Source organism: Nyctereutes procyonoides, unplaced genomic scaffold (genome assembly GCF_905146905.1).
Source record: "Nyctereutes procyonoides isolate TBG_1078 unplaced genomic scaffold, NYPRO_anot_genome, whole genome shotgun sequence".
Classification (NCBI taxonomy): domain Eukaryota; kingdom Metazoa; phylum Chordata; class Mammalia; order Carnivora; family Canidae; genus Nyctereutes; species Nyctereutes procyonoides.
This window is the reverse complement of record NW_026575020.1, coordinates 22,688,177-22,711,041: the sequence shown is the minus strand read 5'-3', so window position 1 is coordinate 22,711,041 and position 22,865 is coordinate 22,688,177. Positions and strand designations below refer to the sequence as shown.

Sequence of the window (22,865 nt, the reverse complement as noted above, 5' to 3'; positions counted from 1 at the left end):
CGTCAGGCTCCCTGCATGGAGCCTGCTTCTTCCTCTGCCTTTGTCTCTGCCTCTCTCTCTCTCTCTCTCTGTATGTCTCTCATGAATAAATAAATAAAATCTTAAAAAAAAAAAAGACAAGTAGTAGATAAATCACTACCCTCCTTGACTTGGCATATTTGCAGAGATAAGTTTTGGATTAATTTTGTTACCAGGCATTCAGGAATGCTCTGATGATGCAGAAAGAGTTCTGAATTTGAGAATTTGTTGAGTTCTAAATTTGTTTTTTAATTTATCAGCCTTTGTCTCCTACCCAAGTAATAGTTAAAACAGTTGTAAGCTTGCTTACATTATATGTAACAGAAGCACATTTGTATTGTTTTTAATAATTTAAAATTTTTCTACCCACTAGTACTGACTTTTTAATCATTAAAGTATTTTGCTTTGTTCTGGGACTTCTTTTTTTTTTTTTTTTTTAAAGGAATGTCTGGCTGGCTCAGTGAAGCATGCAACTCTTGATCTTGGGGTTGTGAGTTCGAGCCTCATGTTGGGAGTCAGTTGTAACAGATGTACCACTCTGATGAGGGATGTTCATAATGCGGGAGGCTATGTGGGGCAGGAATTATATGGGAAATCTCTGTACTTTCTACTCAGTTTTGCTGTGCATTTACAACTGCTCTAGAAAATAAAATCTGTAAGAAAGGAATAACTATATTGGCAATACTTTGTTTTCCTAAGTTGGTATTCCACATGTTCTAAAAGTGAAATTCCTACCTAGGACTGTAGGACTGCCCAGTCCAATACATTATGACTATTGAATGCTTAAAATGCTTAAAACTAGGCTAGTCTAAATTGAAATGTGCTGTAAGTATAAAATGCAGGTGGAATTAGAAGACTTGGTGTGAGAAAAAGAATGTAAATCTCAATAATTCTTTCATTGAGTACATGTTGAAATTTTAATATTTTTGATATCTTAGGTAAAATAAAAATGTACTTTTACCTGTTCCTTTTTAATTTTTTTAAAGGAGGAGGGGCAGAGGGAGAGGTGGAGAGATGGTCTTAAGCAGGCTCTATGCCCAGGTTTGGAACCCAACATGGGGCTCAGTCTCACAACCCTGAGATCATGACCTGAGCCGAAATCAAGGGTCAGATGCTTGAGCCACCCAGGCACCCCATCCTGTTAGTTTTTTTTTAATGTGACTAATAGAACATTAAAAATGACATACGTGGCTTGCATGTCTGGCTACTAGATTGCACTATACCCAAAGCTGAGGGGGTTGGATGCTCTCTGCTGCAGTTAGCCTTATAACCTGCTTCATTTACAGAATTACTCTTTTTCAGCATTGGAATTGGAGCCATAACCCATTGATTACTCAACATATGAAAAGATATTTAAGATATGGCCAGTTATTTAGCATAAATTAAAATTCTATTGCATTCATTTATGGTATTATTGTATGTCAGAAATAACAGGCATTTTTTGGGGAAAATATTTAACATAAGGTAATCCAAATTAATGTCAGTTATTGCTTTCCTCTTCATCTGTATGCTTTTTTTTTTTTTAAAAAAAAAAGGTTTTTATTTATTTATTAGAGAGAGTGCAGGCACAAGCTGGAGAGGCAGAGGGAAAGGGAGAGAATCTCAAGCAGACTCTCCACTGAGTGCAGAGCCTGATGCAGGGCTTGATCTCCTGACCCTGAGATCATGACCTTAGCCAAAATCAAGACTATGCCATTCCATTCATTTGTATGCTTTTTCATCATAGCTGTGATCATGCATATCTCCTGCACTGTAGGGTTATATGCACATCCACCATTTGAGACCCATTCCAGCCAGAGATAAGCGCTAGCAAGGGAATTCTTGACTCTTCACTATCATGCTTTGGTTTTGCTTCTGGGGCTTGCTCTCTCAAGATACAAGCTCTTAGCTTGTATTGTCCAGATTCTCACCTGGCCTTCTGACCCTGTGTGTATGGACTCTTTGTCTGGGCTTCTGACTGCAGCACCTAGTCCTCTAGCTTAGGTTTCTGATCCCTTTGGCCTGACCCTTCTCAATTTTGGATCAGATGCTGGCCTAGATTTATCACACAATGCCTTCTGCTCTTCTGTGCCTGAGTTATCCTTGTCTTCCAGGGCCAGCCAGCTTCCTTATCATAGTCCAGCTCTTTCTTTTTGCTGGCTTGCCCTTGTCTTTGCCACCTCATCTGGCACTACACTATATAAATGACATAAGAGATGAGGGATGTTGGATGTATGCCATGTAGAAGTTAGCTTGGCCATTAGTTTTTATGAAAATTTTTAAAATAATGGACTTTTTTTGACTTTGTCATTTGTAGAAGCAGAACAGAGTGATGAACAGCTTCATCAAGAGATATCACAGGTGAGTTAAAGAAAATAGCTGTTGGGTTTTTTTTTTTGTGGGAAAATTGTGATGATTTTGTGAGACTACCTTTTTCATTCTCTGACTTAGGTCTTTTCAATTCTTTGTTGTTACTGCTGACTTTGAGTATGTATTTCTGCAATAAATCCTTAGGAACTTTTTCCTCTTTGAGGCATGCAAAGTTTGGGGGTTTTTTTAGGTTTCAAATTTTATTTTTTCTTTGGCCCAAATATATTAACTAGTTGGCAGTTAAATGCTAATGTTTACATTTGTTTTGTTTAAAAATACCATTAGGGCAGCCTGGGTGGCTCAGCGGTTTAGCGCCATCTTCAGCCGAGGGCATGATCCTGGAGACCGGGGATCGAGTCCCATGTTGGGCATCCTGCATGGAGCCTCTCCCTCTGTCTGTGTCTCTACCTCATTGTCTCTGTTTCTCATGAGTAAAAAAATAAAATCTTAAAAAAAACCCCAAAAAACATTAATTTCTTATTTTTTTCTTGTAGGCTAATGTCATCTGCATAGTTTATGCAGTTAACAACAAACATTCTATTGATAAGGTATGGACGTGTGACTTTTTTTTACTATATTTAGTTAAATTTCAATGGGGGCTCTTTTAAAATTGATCCTCAGTTTAGAATTTTAGCAGTCCCAGGGCAGAGTATTTTTCAGAGAAGATCCTCATTGTGGCTTAGCTCTTACTAATTTTCTTTTTAGGTAACAAGTCGATGGATTCCTCTCATAAACGAAAGAACGGACAAAGACAGCAGGTATTTTTTTTTTCCTCCTGAACTTTGTATAATGAAAAATTTCAAACTTAGAGAAAAGTTGCAAGAAATAGTACAATGAATACCTGTAAACCCTTCACTTAAATACACTAGTTAACATTTTACCACATTTACTTTACCTATAGATATTTCTCTATTTATACACACACACTGATTTCAGGAGGAATTATTTGAGGCAGCACATATATTTGGGAGCAAAGCATAAAATAGAGTTCTGGTACTATAATGATTTACAACTTCAGACATTAACTATTTTGGTAATTATATTATTTCTCTTTCTCAAACCACTGCTTAAGAAGTTTCCACTTTAGGGATCCCTGGGTGGCGCAGCGGTTTGGCGCCTGCCTTTGGCCCAGGGCGCGATCCTGGAAGACCCGGGATCGAATCCCACGTCGGGCTCCCGGTGCATGGAGCCTGCTTCTCCCTCTGCCTGTGTCTCTGCCTCTCTCTCTCTATCTGTGTGTGACTATCATAAATTAAAAAAAAAAAAAAAAAAAAAGTTTCCACTTTAGAATTCCTCTTCACTTGTATAGGTTGTACCTTCTCTGTGGAAATGCTACTTGGGTGAGGAACGGCTTCACCTTGTCACTGATTGCTCACAAGGTGGTGTGTATGATGTCATGGGACTGGGAGGAAAACAAGTGCTCTTTGAGATCTGACTTACCCATTTGACTTGACTGAGCCTTACTTCCTCGTCTGTAGTGGAGAAGACACTAATGCCTGTCTTGGCTGCATGTGGTAATTTTGAGAAGGCAGTGAAATAACACACGTGTACATGCTTTATAAGTTCTCTAGAGATCACTAGAGATCTTTATTTAGGAATGCAGAGAGGGAAATTTCTTTGAAATTCTTTGGAAGGTATATATGTGATGGGAAGAAGTAAGAGAACACATCTTCTATATTTTTCTGAGCAGGGTGATAGTTCTGGATATAAACGTTTCAAGTTTTAAGTCAAAATGTAAACTAAAAATATTTCTTGCAATATTATTTAATGGAACATGTGTTATTTATGAGGCATTTTTAAACATTAGGGAAGTCACATTAATAACTGTGTATTGTACACATTTCGTCCTTTATTTAATTTTTTAGATTTCTCTCTCTTTTTTTTTAAAGATTTTATTTATTTATTCATGAGAGACACACACACAGAGAGAGGCAGAGACACAGGCAGAGGGAGAAGCAGACTCCATGCAGGGAGCCTGATGCAGCACTTGATCCGGGACTCCAGGATCACACCCTGGGCTGAAGGTGGCGCTAAACTGCTGAACCACCCAGGCTGCCCTAGATTTCTCTTTTGATTGGACATTTTTGTGCCTTGAAACTGTAAAGATCTGGTGCTTAACAGATGAACATGGTCATTGGCCCTGCCTCATGTATTTATGGAGGGAGACTTTGTGACTGAGATGGCATTTTATATGCTATGTCTCACAGCTCTGAAGGCTCCTCTTTGTCATAGTTTTAAACTTTGATGTGACTTCCTGACAAGGTAAAAAGGAGACAATGACCTGAGAAATTGTACTGTCCTACAATAGTAGTAGTAGTAGTAGTAGTAGACTACTAGTTAAATTTCAATTTAATAGTAGTAGTAGACTCTAATTAGTTGTGGCGATTTAACTTCAAATTAAGTAAAATTAAATCCAACTAAAATTTCAATTCCTAGGAATAGCCACGTTTCAGGCGCTCACTAGCTACTTGTGGCTAATGGTTACAGTAATGGGCAGTACAGATAGAGATCATTTCCATCACACAGAAGGGAGTATCAGATAGGCTGCCTTGGAGGAGTTCACAGCTATACGCTCCTGACACTTGCTCTTCTTGCTGAACACTGGAGCTGTTTTCAGAAGGGACTTTTCAGAGAAGGCAGTTTTTCTGGGATCTATCAAGCATCAGATTGGACTCCTGAATTAAATCAGTTTCACTATGATAGCTTCCTAAAATTCTGTGGTGAATTCTGTGGCCCTTTTGGTATCATCTGAAAGTAGCTTTTGACATTCAAAGATCAAGTTGAGCTTTCTTAGGTGTAGCTGTTTTTTTCCCTCTCTGAATCATATAAACATAATTATTTTTCTTGTGGTTGACTTGTCCCAAGAGGGGCTGTTTCTTTTTTTTAAATCTTTTTTTAAGGATTTGAATTTATTTGAGAGAGAGTGAGTGAGAGAGAGAGAGAGCACGAGTGGGAGGAGGGAGAAACATACTGCTGAGCAGGGAGCCTGATGTGAGGCTTGGTCCCAGGACCCTGGGATCATGACCTGAGTTGAAGGCAGATGCTTAACTGACTGAGCCACCCAGGCACCCTGTTTCTTTACTATACGGACCTTACACTTTCCCAATAACTTCTTTCCTGAGCCTAAGTTTATATTTATTGCACAAATATTTTTCCTTAGGACTTCCTTGGACTGGTAGCATAGTGGTTCTTATTCAGGTGTGCCCATTAGTGTCACCTCAGGTATTTTCAAAGAATGTAGATGCCTTTGCCCCACCCCTGGAGTTTTAGAATCTGTAGGTTTGGAGTAGGGCTTGGACATGTGTATTTTTTTAAGCTCTGTTAATTATTTTGTGCACACCTTTAGTTGCAAACCACTACATTTTTGGAGAGACCCTCCTGGCTTTTTTAGGAATCTATATTTGGGTTATATAGATGTGGGTTATATAGATACAGACTATATATATAGTCCCTTTATGCATGATCATTGTAAGGGGTAAATAAATGCTTGCAAGAATTTCTGTTGCTATCTGGAGTTTCAGCAAGATGATTTGCTTTCTCTCCAAGCTCTCTGTAGGTCATACAAATAACAGTTCCCTACTAGACTAGCTCTCTTTGATAATCCCCATTAGGATTTCTCATAGGACTGTCAGATTTAATCTGTTTAAAACAAAATCTTTAATTCCCTGCCTGCTCCCCACTAACCCCCCCCTTTTCTATCTCAGGAGGCCTACTCATTTTGTCCAGCCAGAAACCTATGTGTTTTTCTTGATTTCTGCCTTGCCCTCAACCTCCATATGTAATCTACCAGTTGTTCCTATTCTACTTTTTTTTTTAAGATTTTATCTACCAGTTGTTTTTTTTTTTAAGATTTTATCTACCAGTTGTTCCTATTCTACTTTTTTTTTTTAAGATTTTATTTATTTATTCATAGAGATACACAGAGAGAGAGAGAGGCAGAGACACAAGCAGAGGGAGAAACAGGCTCCACGCAGGGAGCCTGACGTGGGACTCGATCCTGGGTCTCGAGGATCACGCCCTGGACTGAAGGTGGCACTAAACTGTTGAGCCACCCAGGCTGCCCTATTAGTTCTACTTCTAAAATATATCTCAAATTTGAATACTTTCTCTCCATCTTTACTGCTCTAATCCAGGCCAGCACATTTTTTTTTAAGATTTTATTTATTTATTCATGAGAGAGAGAGAGAGAAAGGCAGAGACCCAGGCAGAGGGAGAAGCAGGCTCCATGCAGGGAGCCCAATGTGGGACTCGATCCCAGGTCTCCAGGATCACGCCTTGGGCCAAAGGCAGGCACTAAGCCACTGAGCCACCCAGGGATCCCCAGGCCAGCACATTTTAAAAAGCTTTTTATTATTGAAAAAAAATCAGACACATTCAGAAGTAAAGAGGATCATCTTTCTATATCATCTGTATATCTGTCACCAGCCTCAATTCATGGCCAGTCTTTGTTTTGTTTTGAGTATGTGTTAAAATATTTCTTGATCATTGCCCATTTTTCTACTTGATAATTTTACTTTTCTTACTTGTATTTTTTTCTTTTTAGTATCTATTTAGTATGTTTTATACATTTTTAATACAAGAATTGAGAAAATGGGAAATAATATACTGAAGCACAAATTTAGAGATATTTCTTTAGGTGGATATCCACACATTAATCAAAAATGTCTGTCACTATCATGGCCAGTCTTGTTTCATTTATTACCCCTCCCATTGGATCATTCTGAACAAATCGTACTGTAAATATTTCAATATGTATCTCTGAAAGACACCATATGACTCATTTTAAAATGTTGATCCTAGCTCAGTGGTTGAGTGTCTGCCTTCGGCTCAGGGCATGATCCTGGGGTCTTGAGATTGAGTCCCACATCTGGCTTCCTGCACGGAGCCTGCTTCTCCCTCTGCCTATGTCTCTGCCTTTCTCTCTTTGTGTCTCTCTCATGAGTAAATAAATAAAATCTTAAAAAATGTTGACCCAGTCATGTTGTACCCCTCTCATAATTCTTCAGTGGCTTCCTGTTTTATACTTATAATAAAATGCATACTCCTTACCACAGCTTATGTATCTGACCTTTGCTCCTCCTTCCAACCCCTTTACACACCTATTCCCCTTTGTTTAGCACTCCAGCCACTCTGACATTTTTCTGTTCTTTGGACTCACCAGAATGTTTTTTCAGTTTGAGCCCTTTGTACACACTGTACAGCTTCTCCACAGCTCTTTTCTGGCTCTTCACAGTGCATATTCCGTTTCAGCCTTTACTCTTTGACCCAAATGCCACCTTGTCAGGGAGATTTCCCTCTGATTCCTGTATAATTAGCCCTCCCATTACTCTGCTGCATATCCCCTTATTTACTTTCTTTATTGCACTTACAGAATTGGAAAGTGTATTGTTTATTTACTTTTGTTCATTTTCTGATTTTCAGTTTAGCATGAGTAGGGACCTTGTCTGTCTTGTATCCTTAATGCTTAGAACAGTACCTGGCTTATAAGAAGTACTCAGTAGGGATGTCTGACCGGCTCAATCAGAAAAGCAACTTGGACTCTTAACCTCAGGATCTTGATTTCAAGTCCCATGTTGGGCATAGAGATTACTGAAGAACATAAATTAACTTTAAAAAAATTTTTAAGGGATCCCTGGGTGGCGCAGTGGTTTAGCGCCTGCCTTTGGCCCAGGGCGCAATCCTGGAGGCCCAGGATCGAATCCCACGTCGGGCTCCCGGTGCATGGAGCCTGCTTCTCCCTCTGCCTATGTCTCTGCCTCTCTCTCTCTCTCTCTCTCTGTGTGACTATCATAAATAAATAAAAATTAAAAAAAAAAAATTTTAAGGGACACCTGGGTGGCTCAGTGGTTGAGCGTCTGCCTTCACTCAGAACGTGATCCTGGGGTCTGGGATTGAGTCCTGCATTGGGCTTCTTGCATGAAGCCTGCTTCTCCTCCCTCTGCCTATGTCTCTGTCTCACTCTCTGTCTCTCGTGAATAAATAATAAAATCTTTCAAAAATAAAAAATAATTAAAAATTTAAAAATTTAAGAAGTACTCAGTAAATATTTGTTGAATATGAACATACTGTCTAGGGGACTAGAACTGACTACAGTAGAGGGTTCATGTTGGGGGGATTAAGTAAAGCTAATTAGAATGGGTTATTGTATACTTTAAAATATTTAAGGTCTTCTGCAAACTTCCTTATTATTGCAGTGTATCCTTTTTATTTCAGGTTGCCTTTGATACTGGTTGGGAACAAATCTGATCTAGTGGAATATAGTAGTATGGAGACCATCCTTCCCATTATGAACCAGTACACAGAAATAGAAACCTGTGTGGAGGTATGACCATGTGATTGCTGCTGGTGAATTCTCACTAAACCAAGGTTTGAAATAGGATGTGGGAAGGAGTGGGATGGAGTAAATTTCCTGCTGTTTGTGAAGTCATGTAAACCAAATATAGCAAAGGACTTGGAATTGGCCTCTGAGTTCTTTGTAGACATTGTGATAGCAACAAAGAAAAATGTATTTTTCAGTTTCTTTAAGCAACCTTATTACCTTATATTGATAGTTTAAAAATTGTTTTTAGTGCCCATAATTGCTTTCAGAATATAAAATTTTGAACTTTTTTTTTCCAGTGTTCAGCAAAAAACCTGAAGAACATATCAGAGCTCTTTTATTATGCACAGAAAGCTGTTCTTCATCCTACTGGGCCCCTGTACTGCCCAGAGGAGAAGGAGGTAATCCCTGGCCCCCCAGGGTGTGTTAGTAGGGGCTGGAATATGTAGGGAGTAACCTTAGTATTGATTTTTAGTAACTATTGAGTACCCTTCTAAACTGCTGAAATTTAAATATATTGTCTATTAAATAATTACATTTTCTAGGTACTGCAAAGACATTCATGTTAATACTATGAATAGTATTCCAGATCAAATAATTTTTCAGGAAATGTCATTAAACAAACAGAAGAATTGGCAAAAATAAGTCTGAAGACTTACCTAGTGGTCTACTTACTTTCTTAGTATAGAGTTCACAAGCTTAAAAACACATTACAAATGAAAACCTTGTGTAATGATTGGACACAGGAACAACATGTAACACAATTTGAATACTCTTTTTTGTTTCATAGTTAAACACAATAATATCTAAATTTAACAATATTTGCCATAGACTTTTTTCTTTTTTTAAAAAAGAATATGCATTTGTTTTTTAATTCCAGTATAATTAACATACAGTGATGTGTTAATTTCAGATATACAATAGTGATTCAGCAGTTCTCTACATTACTCAGTGCTCATTGTGATAAATGTACCCTTAATCCCCTTCACCTGTTTGCCATAGACCTTTTTTTAAGATTTATTTTTTTATTTGAGAAGGAAGGAGAGAGAGGGAGCGACTGAAAGAGCGAGTGACTGAGAGAGAGAGAGAGAGACAGTGTGCATGCACTGGAGAAGGGGCAGAGGGAGAGAGAAAGAGAATCCATAACCAGACTCCATGCTGAGCGCAGAGCCTGATGCAGGACTCGATCCCAGAACCCTGAGATCATGACCTGAGCTGAAACCAAGAGTCGGCCACTCAACTGACTGGGCCACCCAGGCACCCCTACCATAGAGTTTAAAAGTTAATTTTAGTGAGATATAACTCACATATCGCAAAATTCATCCTTTTAAAGTATATAGTTTAGTGATTGCTAGCTAGTATATTCACAAACTTACACATCTACAACCACCCCAAATGTCTAATTCCAGGACATTTTACCACCCCAGGAAAGAAACCTTGAACTCATTAGCAGTCACTTCATTCTCCTTTCCCCAGCCCTTGGCAACCACTAATCTACTTTCTGTCTATGAATTTGCCAATTCTGAACATTTCATATAAATGCAATCATGAAATAGGCAGTCTTTTCTTTTTCTGTCTGTCTTCTTTCACTTCACATAATGTTTTCATCATACATCTGTGTTGTAGCATGGATCAGCATTTCGTGTCTTTTTATGGATAAATAATACTTCCTTGTATGGCTATACCACATGTCATAGTTTTATTCATTCATCTGTTGATTGACATGTGGATTGTTTCCATTTTTTTAATTGTGAATAGAGCTGCTTTTAACATTCATATGAAAGTTGAATACCTGTTTTCATTTCTTTTGAGTGTATATTGAGGAGTGGAATTGCTAAGTCACATGATAGTTCTGTTTAATTTATTGAGGAATCACCAAACTAAATGGCAGGTTCTGATTTCTGCATGTATTTGCTATGCCAATACTTGTTATTTTCCTGTGTATGTGTGTGTGTGTGTGGTTTATTATAGCCATCCTGGTGGTGACGGTGGTTTTGATTTGGATTTCCCTGATGCCTAATGACGTTGAACATCTTTTTCACATGCTTATTGGCTATTTGTATATGGAGAAATGTTTATTTAAGTCATTGTTCATGTCTTAATTGAGTTACCTTTTTATTGTTGAGTTTTTAAGAAATAAAAAGTTGCAGATTTTTCCAGGAAAAGTTTATAGTATCAGTGGTTGGCAGACTTTGACCTGTGGGCCAAATTGGCCTGTCACCTGTTCTTGTATAGCCTGTGAGCTAAGAATTAATATATTATACATTTTTCAATGATTGAAAAAAAATTCGAAGAAATAATATTTTGTTATATAGGAAAATTATATGACTTTCAAATATCATCATTTATAAATAAAATTTTATTGCAACACAGCCACACTTGTTCATTTATGTTTATCTGTGACTGCTTTCATGCTGCAAAGGCAGAGTTGAGTAGCTGCAATAGCCTGTGTGTGGTACTCTCACTTCTCACTGCTGCTCGAGGCACTGCTGATTGCACTGACACAGTTATAACTTAATAGTGTGAGTACTGGTGCCACAATGCCATAGTATTTTATCATTTTATTATCATGCTATTACGTAGCATGTCAAAACAAGAAAAGAAATCTATGACAAAGCAGATATATCTTCTGAGCTCAAACTCCAGTTCCAGCATTGTTTTTGGGAGGACTTTGGTGCAAATGCAAAGGAAATTTCCATATTTCATAATCCACTTGACTGTGCACTTGAGGAGCTTCCACCTAACCTTCAATTGGGAGTTGATCAATCTGTAGTATAATGACATGCTAACGGGAAAATATCAAGAATCTGATTTTATAAATGTCTTCCAAGCAGTTAATATGCTCAATTAAAATTACATATTTATGGATATGTGTCAGTATTGGCCATATGTATCTACAGAATGATTTTCAAAAATGAAATATGTAACATCTCATTGCAGACCAGCATTAACAGGTGAACATTTTCAGTCTTCATGATAGAGAACACTAATGCTGAACCCTAATTAAACCAAATGGTATTCCTCCCAAAAGAATCCCATTTTTCTTATTAGTAAACCTGTATAGCAAATTTATATTATTACTATAATATCACATTTTGAATTCTGTCAATAAAAACTTTATGGAATTTTGACTCTCTCTTGCTATATAAGTACCTTCATAATACTCTTGATTTTGCTTGTTGGCCCCCAAAGTCTAAAATATTTGCTGGGTGGCTCTTCACAGAAAAAGTGCTGACCACTGGTATATGTAATTAATCTAAATTATCCCTTAATCTGACCCTGATATACTCTTCCTTAATCTTGGTTTACTGTTCCATAATTGGAGTGCTTCTTTTTAATTTATTCTTAGTCCACTATTTCCCTAATTTGCCTCATAAAAGTCACTAGGCACACTTATTAAAAACACCAGTTCCATTCTGATTCACTCAGGCACCATATTTTATGATCAAGGAAATTTGGGAAAGTTGTACTGTAGAGATTTACCTGAGGCTTTGGCCTAGTGGTGCATTAAATCCCCTCTATTATAATAGACTATGCAGTGCTTTAATTGCTACTTTTTTCCTAGGCTTATTATTAGTCCTAATCCGTTTATCACCTCTGCCCCTCCCCCAGTCCCAGAGAGTAAAACATCTACCACCATCTGTTACTTATTTCTTAGGGGGACTTGTCTGAGATAAAGTGTGTAACTTTTTAAAGATTAAACCTTGCTTTAGACAAGTATAAGCTTTGATTCTAAGCTTATACCAGAACCGTTTATTTAGACAATAATAAACTTTTTTTCTAAGTAAGCTCTACACCCATCATGGGGCTGGAAATCAGGACCCCGAGATCAAGAACTGTACCCTCTACCAACTGAGCCAGCCAGGTGCCCCAACAATAATGAACTTTTAACGGAGGGAGGGGTGCGCCTGGGTGGCTCAGTACATTGAACTCTTGATTTCAGATCAGGTCATGATCTCAGGGTTGTGAGATCCAGCCCTGGTCCGGCTCCAGGCTCAGTGCAGAGCCTTAAGATTCTCTCCTTCTGCCCCTCCACCCCAGTTAATGGGCACATGCACGCATGCGCTCTATGCGCTCTCTCTCTCTTCCCTCCCTCAAAAATAAATAAGCTTACAAAAAATAAACTTTTACCATAGATTTGAGGTGTAATCATAAAAAAAGTAATATTTGAGATTGAAGGCTGATGACTAATTCAAAATTAATTTGTGATGATGGACCCTGTATGGCCCATGGAGTCCTCTGCTTACCCAATAATGAAAAAGATGTGACTTGTATAATGTTTATTCTGTGAGGATTTCAATTACTCATACGCAAAATGAATTTTTTATTACTGTAAAAATTTTTTACAGCTTTATTGAAATATATTTTTAATACCTTTTAAACATAGTCATATTTTGGTGTTATATTTTAAGGTAGTTACTATTTAGATATTGTATTGAGGCAGTACCTTAGACCACTTTAGCTTCTGATGCATTTCAAGCTTTAATGAAAAATGCATCATTTTATTTTTCTCCAAATTACCTGTTGTTTAATGTAGCTTTTTATGATATGAGGAAAAACCACTTGTACAAAATAAAGTTATTTTTAGATTCTATTTTTTACATCATTCTAGCTCTTGCTACTTTTTGAAACATTTAGGTTATATAACAGGTTTTTATTTTTTTTATTTTTTATTTTATTTTTATTTATTTATGATAGTCACAGAGAGAGAGAGAGAGGCAGAGACACAGGCAGAGGGAGAAGCAGGCTCCATGCACTGGGAGCCCGATGTGGGACTCGATCCCGGGTCTCCAGGATCGCGCCCCGGGTCAAAGGCAGGCGCCAAACCGCTGCGCCACCCAGGGATCCCTATATAACAGGTTTTTAAAAGGAGAATCAAAACAATCTCATCTTTATTAATTTTGAATATCTAATGTTAGGATCACATTTATAGAAGTTATATCTTACCATTCTTTAAGAAATCACCCATGATTGTAGACTTTCTAGCTTATAACCTATTTAATAATACTCATTTTACCATATCAAATGGTATGGAGGCCATATCAAATGGTTTCTTTTTTACTTAACTTTTTTCAATTCTTTACAATCTCTTTATATCATAGGTTTTATCTTTGTCTCATTAGATCAAATTGCTCTCCTAGAGACCTTATTTAAAACAAAATAAGAGATTGTGTGTATGTGTTTGAGAAGATAAGTGTTCCCAATTTTTAGGGAATTTCTGGGTGGCTCAGTCAGTTAGATGTCTGCCTTCGGCTCAGGTCATAATCCCAGGGTCCTGGGTTCGGGCCCTGCCTTGGGTTCCCTGCTCAGTGGAGAGTTTGCTTCTCCCTCTCCCCTTCCCCTCTCCACTTCCCACTTGTGCTCTCTCTAGCTTGCTCTCTCTCAAGTAAATAAATAAAATCTAAAAAAAAAAAAAAAGAATTTCTGAATTTAGTTTGATAGCATGATAAAAACTCATCATTGCTATTTACTCTAGATAGTGGTACAGTTCACAGGTACACATTTCCTTACTTTGCCATCTTTATTTCTCTGATTCAGAATGTCCATAAGAGATCTCCTCCTAGATTTATACTGTTTAGAGACCTTCCTGAAAGTTTTATTTTCTCAAAATAGTTGACAGTGGTTATCCTATAGTAATTATATAAATCAGAAGCATGTAGGCCTTATTTTTAAATAGTAAAATATGTGTTCTGTTGCATATCCTAAGACAAAATTAAGGAAGTTGACACAATATATTTCCAGCAGCATTACTTAGAAAAGTTTTAGAGTCACAAAAGGGAAGATTCGGGATCCCTGGGTGGCGCAGCGGTTTACCGCCTGCCTTTGGCCCAGGGCGCGATCCTGGAGACCCAGGATCGAATCCCACGTCGGGCTCCCGGCATGGAGCCTGCTTCTCCCTCTGCCTGTGTCTCTGCCTCTCTCTCTCTCTCTCTGTGACTATCATAAATAAATAAAAAAATAAAAAATAATAACAAAAGGGAAGATTCTTTTTTAAATGCAAGTAATTCTTAAAATAAGTTAATAAAAGGCTTTTTATACTTTTGCCACGTGTTTGTGAATAAACACATTTACACATTTAATTCCTAACTTTGACACACACACACACACACACACACACACACGAGACCAAAACATTTAGTCTCATTCTTCTACCAGAAGGTTGGTCAAAAATCATAAGTTGGTTATATATCAGTAAAGTTGGGGGCGGGGGGGATCAGAAATTGGGAAGGAAAAAGCCCTTAGTAGTTTTATAGACAGTTCAAATTCTTTATAGGATGAAGGAGAACATAAATACTTTCTGGAATGCCTGGATGGCTCAGCGGTTGGGCATCTGCCTTTGGTTAAGGGTGTGATCCCAGAGTCCCTGGATTGAATCCCGCATCAGGCTCCCTGCATGGAGCCTGCTTCTCCCTCCTGCCTGTGTCTCTGCCTCTTTCTCTCTGTGTCTCTCATGAATAAATAAAATCTTTAAAAAAATACTTATTTTCTATATGACTGGAAGAATAGATCTTCTCTCTAATGATGAACTTCTTTTTTGCTTATTCTCAGGGAATTTATGATCACCAGGGGCAGAATTTGACCGTTCTATATATTGGTCCAAGTAAATAGTACCTCTTTACTTAAAAAGACTTTGAGTATAAAAGTAAATGGCTTTACTTTAGTTCATTTTTCATGCTGTATTTGATGTTATGTACTTAATAGTGGAAAACAATCAGGATTATTCTTTTTAAGATTTTGAGAGCGAGAGAAAGTGTAAGCTCTGGGGGGAGGAGCAGAGGGAGGGGGAGAAGCAGGGTCTCAGGAAGCCTGACTTGGGGCTCCATTTTAGGACCCGAGGACCATGACCTGCGCCAAAGGCAGGTTCATGACCAATTGAGACACGCAGACACCCCTGATCAGAATTATTCTTAACATTACTTATGAAAGGGATCCCTGGGTGGCGCAGCGGTTTAGCACCTGCCTTTGGTCCAGGGCGCGATCCTGGAGACCCGGGATCTAATCCCACGCGGGCTCCCGGTGCATGGAGCCTGCTTCTCCCTCTGCCTGTCTCTGCCTCTCTCTCTCTCTCTCTCTCTCTCTTTCTCTCTCTCTGTGTGTGACTATCATAAATAAATAAAAATTTTAAAAAATTACTTATGAAAGTCACATTTTGGGGCACCTGGGTGGCTCAGCAGTTGAGCGTCTGCCTTTGGCTCAGGTCGTGATCCTGGGGTCTGCATCAGGCTCCCTAAAGTGAACCTGCTTCTCCCTCTGCCTATATCTTTGCCTCTCTCTCTCTCATGAATAAATAAATAAAAGCATAAAAAATTATATTTTGAAATTCCAATTGTCTTAATTAACATAATTGTTTCTTTTCTTGATGATGTATAGATGAAACCAGCCTGTATAAAAGCCCTCACTCGTATATTTAAAATATCTGATCAAGATAATGATGGCACTCTCAATGATGCTGAACTCAACTTCTTTCAGGTAGCCCTCTTCTTTAGGCATTTCTGTGTCTTGGGGAGTTTCTTGCCGAGAAAAGCTATAAAAATATTATTAGCTTAAACAGTGTTATGTTGATAAGCATGTCTCTTTCATAGAAAAATGTTTCCCATCTAGCTATTTAAGTCTTCACCTGGGGTATAAAAAACTCTCCTATGGATAGGAATTGAGGAGACTCTTAAATGGTATCATTTCATGGTAAACAATGTATGTATTAAATATGACTTGAAGGTTAATTCTGAATTATTTTTTTTCTTGGTTTTGTATAACATGGGTACACAAAGAGCTCTGTGTTTTACAAATGCAATGGAGAGAGTAGAGAAAGATTCTTTCTTTTGACCTATGACGTGTTTTAAATAAATAATGCAAAGCAGAAATTATCCTAATTTAGAATTTGGGTTTTATTTTTAGTTACAACTGATTTAATGTTGTTTTGTAGATTAATGTTTTATATTATTTGTGGTTTTAATGCTATTTTGTTTTTAAATTTATTTTTATGTTTTTGCTAGAGAATTTGTTTCAATACTCCATTAGCTCCCCAAGCTCTGGAAGATGTCAAGAATGTAGTCCGGAAACATATAAGTGATGGTGTGGCTGACAGTGGATTGACATTGAAAGGTGAGTGAATGGTGTCTTACCCCGTTTTAAACTTCATGTTTTCAAACATTGGCAGAAGGTGAAGGTCTTTATAGCATTATGTATACTTTAAGGAAATGTTAATATTTACTGATAAGCCTAAGATCTAACTTCGTTATTAAGAGACAGGCCATTGATGGAGATAATTTACCTTATTGTCAGCGTAAATTAGAGGTGGGGAAATTGCTCAGATGTTAGGAATGCAGAGGTCCATCTGAGGGGCAGAGATTTCTGGGACAAATTTATCTTAAAATTCTTACTACTTAAAAGCGTCCTTTAAAGAGAAATTATTTTTAGGACAGACATTTTGCCTACCAGTCACATTTACCAAGTACAAAATGTTCCTTGTAGAATATATTATTGAGCCACAGTGAAACAAGAAATGAAATTGAAAACCACAGTTTTCCATTATAGAAATAAGTTCAAGGATCTATAAAATGATTTCATTTATTTTTATCATATAACTTTGTGAATGTTGGTGTTTTCCTTGGGATGCATTTTTGGCCCTTTTATCCATTGCCATCTCTGCTGACCTGGGTGTATATATGAAATGATTCTGAAGTCAGCTCTTTTTCATTGAGAAACTTGTGAACCTTGTTTTGATTTGACCTTGGACATGTGAAATCATATGTTCATGATTCTAGCTCTTACCATTACATGTTATGTTTTTCTCCCTTGTTACGTAGTACCCTACTCACATCAGCTGTGCTTACTGATTTATTTTATTTCAGGTTTTCTATTTTTACACACACTTTTTATCCAGAGAGGGAGACACGAAACTACTTGGACTGTGCTTCGACGATTTGGTTATGATGATGATCTGGATTTGACACCCGAGTATTTATTCCCTTTGTATGTACCTTTGGCTTTCTAGTTGATTTTGCTTGCCAAGTATTTTAAAGTGTTCTTTAATGCATAGTTTAGGTAGGCTTTGAGCTATTCAGAACTAATTTAGATTTCTAGAGAAGTTTATAGCAGAGTTTATCAACCCTGGCACCATTGACATTTTAGACCAGACAATTCTTTGTTGTAGAGTCTGACCTATGTATTATAGGATGTTTAGCACTTCCTTAGTTGCCAGTAATACCTCCTCCCCCCAGCTGTGACAACTGAAAATGTCCAATGTCTCTAGAAAGTGTCAAATATTCCTTCAGGAGTGAAAGCATCCCCATTTGAGAGCCCCTGATTTATACATGGCATAAATTTTTCCTCCTCATGGAGAGTAAGAGTATTTTTTTTTATTCATCTTACTGAGGAAGGAGATATAGATGCTGGACAAACTTGCATTTGGAACCAAGAAGTCAGAGTATATTGGTTCACTTCTTTTCATTAGTTTTTCTCTGTAAGTTTTATGGCCTTTTCTTAGCTCAGGATAAAATAAGTATTTTTCCTAAAAAGCCAGTCTGTTTGTAGTTATTTTCCTCTGATACTACTGTGTGTAAGTTGTGTTTGTTTAAAACGGATCCAATGTCACCTGAAACAGGAGACTGCCTTGTTGTGTGTTGCCCCTCCTGTAACCCAGGGAGGTAGGATTTTCAGGCAAGTGACATCCCAAGATCTGGCCTTTTGGGTCTTCAGCCTTTCTTCTTTACTTTTTCCTTGGTGCATTGTCTTCATATTGTCCCTTTTTATTTTAGCATAGCACCCCTGGCTATCTGTGTAGGGGTTCAGAAAGACTCCTGGTTTTTTCATTTATCATCATCAAGAAAGCAGTTTTTTCAGGCTGGATTCCTGGTCTATTAATCAGGTCTAAGTTGGAATTGTTCTTGTCAAAGTTACTGAATCTTGGCTCACGTAATTTCCCAGATTTTTCAGTAAAACTATAGTGGATGAATGAATTTGTCCCAAGACCTTTGTCAAGTTTTCTTTTCTGTGCCATTAACATGGGTAGGTAAATTCTACAGGAAATGGCTTATTACTTTCTTAAGCATGACAGTAAGAAAACTCCGTTGCTTGTGGATTTGTGGGTCACACTGATATCTCTCAATATCCTTATGCTGTCTACCTATCATTTTCTATAGAATAGCTTCATAGAGCTACCATTTGAATCTTGCTAGCCTTCTTATTAACTGTCTCCTTCTGTCCTTCATACTTCTATTAGATTAGTCGATGTATAAATATAGATTTGCCCATGTCACTTCCCTTCGAGCCAGGATAAAGCTCAGGCTTCTTAACATGTTATACAAGGTCGTTCATGATCTGCTTTGCTCATGCTTCACTCCCTGCCTTCATTCTAGAAGTAAGTACTAATACTAAACTATTTATAGTCTACCAATCATCTGTTGTTTTGCGCTCCAGGCTTTTGCGCAGGGATTCTCACTTTCTCCCTCTCTCTCCCCAACCTAATTACTGCCTCTTATCCTTCAAATCTCCAAGTCAGTGTTAGTGTCTCTTAACAGGGCTAATACCTTCCCACTCTCAGGCCAGACATGTCCCCTTTTGCGTGCGCTCCCGTAGCATCATTGGTTCACCCATATCCACCATTCACCTCATTCTGCTGCAATAATGAGATTGTCTGTAGTCTGTCTCCCATTTGAATAGCACATTCCCTAGAGGTAGGGAGCCTGTCTTGGGTTTGTGTGCCTAGTACCTAGCTCGGTGCCTTTGATTGAACTGAGCTTAGGGTGCATCAAAAAGTCAAATCAAGGGCAGCCTGGGTGACTCAGCGGTTTAGTGCCGCCTTCAGCCCAGGGCCTAAGCCTGGAGACCCAGGATCGAGTCCCACGTCTGGCTCCCTGCATGGAGCCTGCTTCTCCCTCTGCCTGTGTTTCTGCCTTTCTCTCTCTCTCTCTCTCTCTCTTTCTCTTCTTTGTGTCTCTCATTAATAAATAAAATATTTTTTTTAAAAAAAAGGGCAAATCAGGCAGAAATAACCTCTTCACATCATTTTCAGCTCATTACAATGTTGACATAAGCAATAATTGCAACTTATAATTTGTTTAGAAGAATAACAAACCCATTACAGTATAATTGGTGTTACTTGTAAAATTTTTATTTCAACCTGCCCTTCAGAAATTTAAGAAAACTTCGTATGTCAGCTCACAATGAATGTTAGCTATAGCTCTTCTGAGGATTGCCATTCCACTCTATTGACTTTCCCTGGGAAAGTCTAAATGGCTTCAAAGGGACTTTATAAATGGCATCATCCCCCAAAAAAGACTTGTTGCAGTTTTATATTTGTTCTTAAATTTTAATATTTGGTTAATGATTTATTTTACTCTTAAATTTTTTTTGTCAATAGGTTAAAAATACCTCCTGATTGCACTACTGAATTAAATCATCATGCGTATTTGTTTCTCCAGAGCACCTTTGACAAACATGATTTGGTAAGCTTCTAGGTGCACTTTTTGGTGATATGTAATAAAATATTTTTCTGTAAATGATTCAACTTTGCCTCCTTACCTATGGGAGGTTCATGTCACATAGCCAAAAATTGCTTAAACTTCAGTTACACTAACAAAAATACTTTCTTTAATTTATTTACTTCTATTATTTTCTCAAGTTGAAAAAGTCTACTTTCTGATAGAGTCTTACATAGGTTTTCTTATATACATGAGAGAATTTTCTTGATAAAATGTAAAACTTTGTTTATTTGTTTGTTTGTTTATTTATTTTAAACTTTGTTTTTAGAAGTGTAGCTTTACTAGACTGGGGGTTCTTATGTTTGGGAATTATTATCTTAGATATCTAAACATTTTGTATGCTTTGTGTGTCCTCAGGATAGAGACTGTGCTTTGTCACCTGATGAGCTTAAAGATTTGTTTAAAGTTTTTCCTTACATACCTTGGGGACCAGATGTGAATAACACAGTTTGTACAAATGAAAGAGGCTGGATAACTTACCAGGGATTTCTTTCCCAGTGGACGTGAGTACAGAGCTCACCTGTTTCCTTTAGAGTCACAGCTAGTTTAAAATTATGATACATCACATTCATCATTTTGTAAGTTTGTCAGGTCTTATAAAAATACTTCAATCATAACTGCCTATGAGCAGGATTTATAGTGCTGCTGCTATATCTAAGATGAACTTTAGATATTCTATTAATTTATCAGGAAGGTTGTGTTTGCTTTTGGATGATGTATAAAGTAACAGTGAGGGATCCCTGGGTGGCGCAGCGGTTTAGCGCCTGCCTTTGGCCCAGGGCGCGATCCTGGAGACCCGGGATCGAATCCCACGTCGGGCTCCCGGTGCATGGAGCCTGCTTCTCCCTCTGCCTATGTCTCTGCCTATCTCTCTCTCTCTGTGACTATCATAAAAATAAAAATAAAAAAAAAATTTAAAGTAACAGTGATAAGTCTTACATCAAAACTGAACTAGATTTTAGTACTTTTTTTATTATGGGAATTGAAAACCTCATTGCTGTTACAGTTCTTATACTTCCAGAATATGGGGAGAGTGTGTTTTACTTGACACTGAAGACTTATTTTGGTTTTTTGTTGTTGTTTGTTTTTAGTGCAGGTCTTAGTGATGGTTTTACTACAGTCTACTTGCAGTGCAGTTGACATTGTATCTAGGGCGCTTAGGACATCCTGTGGTTACACATGATGACATTATTACTTTAGCCTTGGTGAGACTAACTTTCTCAACACCAAGACCTGTTCTGTTTTTAGACAAGAGGGCTAATTCCAAGTACTTTTCAGTTATTTTTGCACCTCTTGGAAACCTTTCCAATTTAATTATCAAGTCCTCAACCAGCCGATATATGCAGTCAACTGTGTGTAACTTGGGAAGCAGATACTGTAAGATATCCTTACCCTGGATTTTATCAGCATCTCGCTGCTCATCTGCATGTAGGTTTAGGAATCCTACTCTACCCCTGCCAGTCTTGCATCCCCTCCCTCTCTTCTCTTCCTTAAGAATGGCGATGTAGGAAAACATCTGGCTGGGCACATGGGAACTTAAAGTCTGACAGAAATTATCTGGGTCTGGTGGTAAGGTTATTTGAGCTGTTGGGATTTTTTTTCTATAAATGTTCATTTAGGAACTTTTCCACCTCTTCTCTTAGGCTCACGACCTACTTAGACGTCCAGCGATGCCTAGAGTATTTGGGCTATCTAGGCTATTCTATATTGACTGAGCAAGAGTCTCAAGCTTCAGCCATTACAGGTGAGTATCTAAATAGTACTCAGTTCATGCTCAGAAACATTTTTATTTTTTCAAAAACATTTTTTAATATTCCAGTTTCAGGTGTAAAAAGAGCGAAAATAAATTCCTCTTCATTAGTCTTCCACATCTACACTCTATTTCTTCTCCTGGCCACTTGGTAATTTCTTTTGAGTATCAGAGGCTTGATTTTATTGTTTATCAAAAAATAAAGAGTAGTAGAAGTTTTACTTCTAGCTTACCCCTGTGGATGCTCCACTGATGAAATCAGGGAGAGCTGTGGGCATTAAATGTAATGTGCCAGATTATCTTCTTTTCATTTTCTTTAGACACTGGAAACAATACATATCAGCATATGATGTCAATACTGAACTAATTGTGTATCTCTTGGTTTTGTTACCATTTTCTACATTAGAAAATCTTTCCCAGACTTTGTAATTCTTACTAAGCAGTGTGCTCCATTTAAAGAATACCATAGGTAAAGGCATGCCTCAGTGGGTCAGTGGATTAAGCATCCAACTTCGGCTCAGGTCATGATCTCAGGGCGCTAGGACCGAGCCGCACGTTGGGCTCCCAGCTGAGCCGGGATTGTTCCTCTGCCCCTTCCTCTGCTTGTATTCTTTCTTTCTCTCCCTCTCTGTCCCTCCACTAAATAAAATAAAGTCTTTAAAAAAAAATAACATAGGTATGGAAATAACAAATTAGGGAACTGATTGTTTCAAGATTTTCTTATATCCTCATCAGTAGAGGATAATGCCATACCTTACAGGACGTCCTGACACAAGAAGACAACCAATCTTAAATTGACAGGGCAAGTACCCTTTAAAGTAGTTAACCAAGTAGACAGTATTTAATTCAGCACCAAAGAGCAAGGAATGAATTGTTAGCTAGCATGAGGTTCTTTCACAGCAAATACTGTGGACATCTTGCTATATCAATAAGTTAGTGTGTCGGG

The 22,865-nt window shown here is 37.8% G+C and overlaps 1 protein-coding gene across 8 annotated transcripts in view; it reads left to right on the top strand.

The window, feature by feature from the left end:
• Positions 1-22,865, top strand: part of RHOT1 (ras homolog family member T1) — a 64,939-nt gene that overhangs the window by 20,909 nt on the left and 21,165 nt on the right. For all 8 annotated transcript variants that reach the window (XM_055322525.1, XM_055322517.1, XM_055322567.1 and 5 more), the window contains exons 4-14: positions 2,315-2,358; positions 2,862-2,915; positions 3,073-3,125; positions 8,581-8,689; positions 8,986-9,087; positions 16,058-16,156; positions 16,681-16,789; positions 17,539-17,659; positions 20,049-20,133; positions 20,527-20,672; positions 21,813-21,913. In XM_055322525.1, coding sequence (XP_055178500.1) covers positions 2,315-2,358; positions 2,862-2,915; positions 3,073-3,125; positions 8,581-8,689; positions 8,986-9,087; positions 16,058-16,156; positions 16,681-16,789; positions 17,539-17,659; positions 20,049-20,133; positions 20,527-20,672; positions 21,813-21,913 — 1,023 coding nt within the window. The remainder of the gene's footprint in view (positions 1-2,314; positions 2,359-2,861; positions 2,916-3,072; positions 3,126-8,580; positions 8,690-8,985; positions 9,088-16,057; positions 16,157-16,680; positions 16,790-17,538; positions 17,660-20,048; positions 20,134-20,526; positions 20,673-21,812; positions 21,914-22,865) is intronic.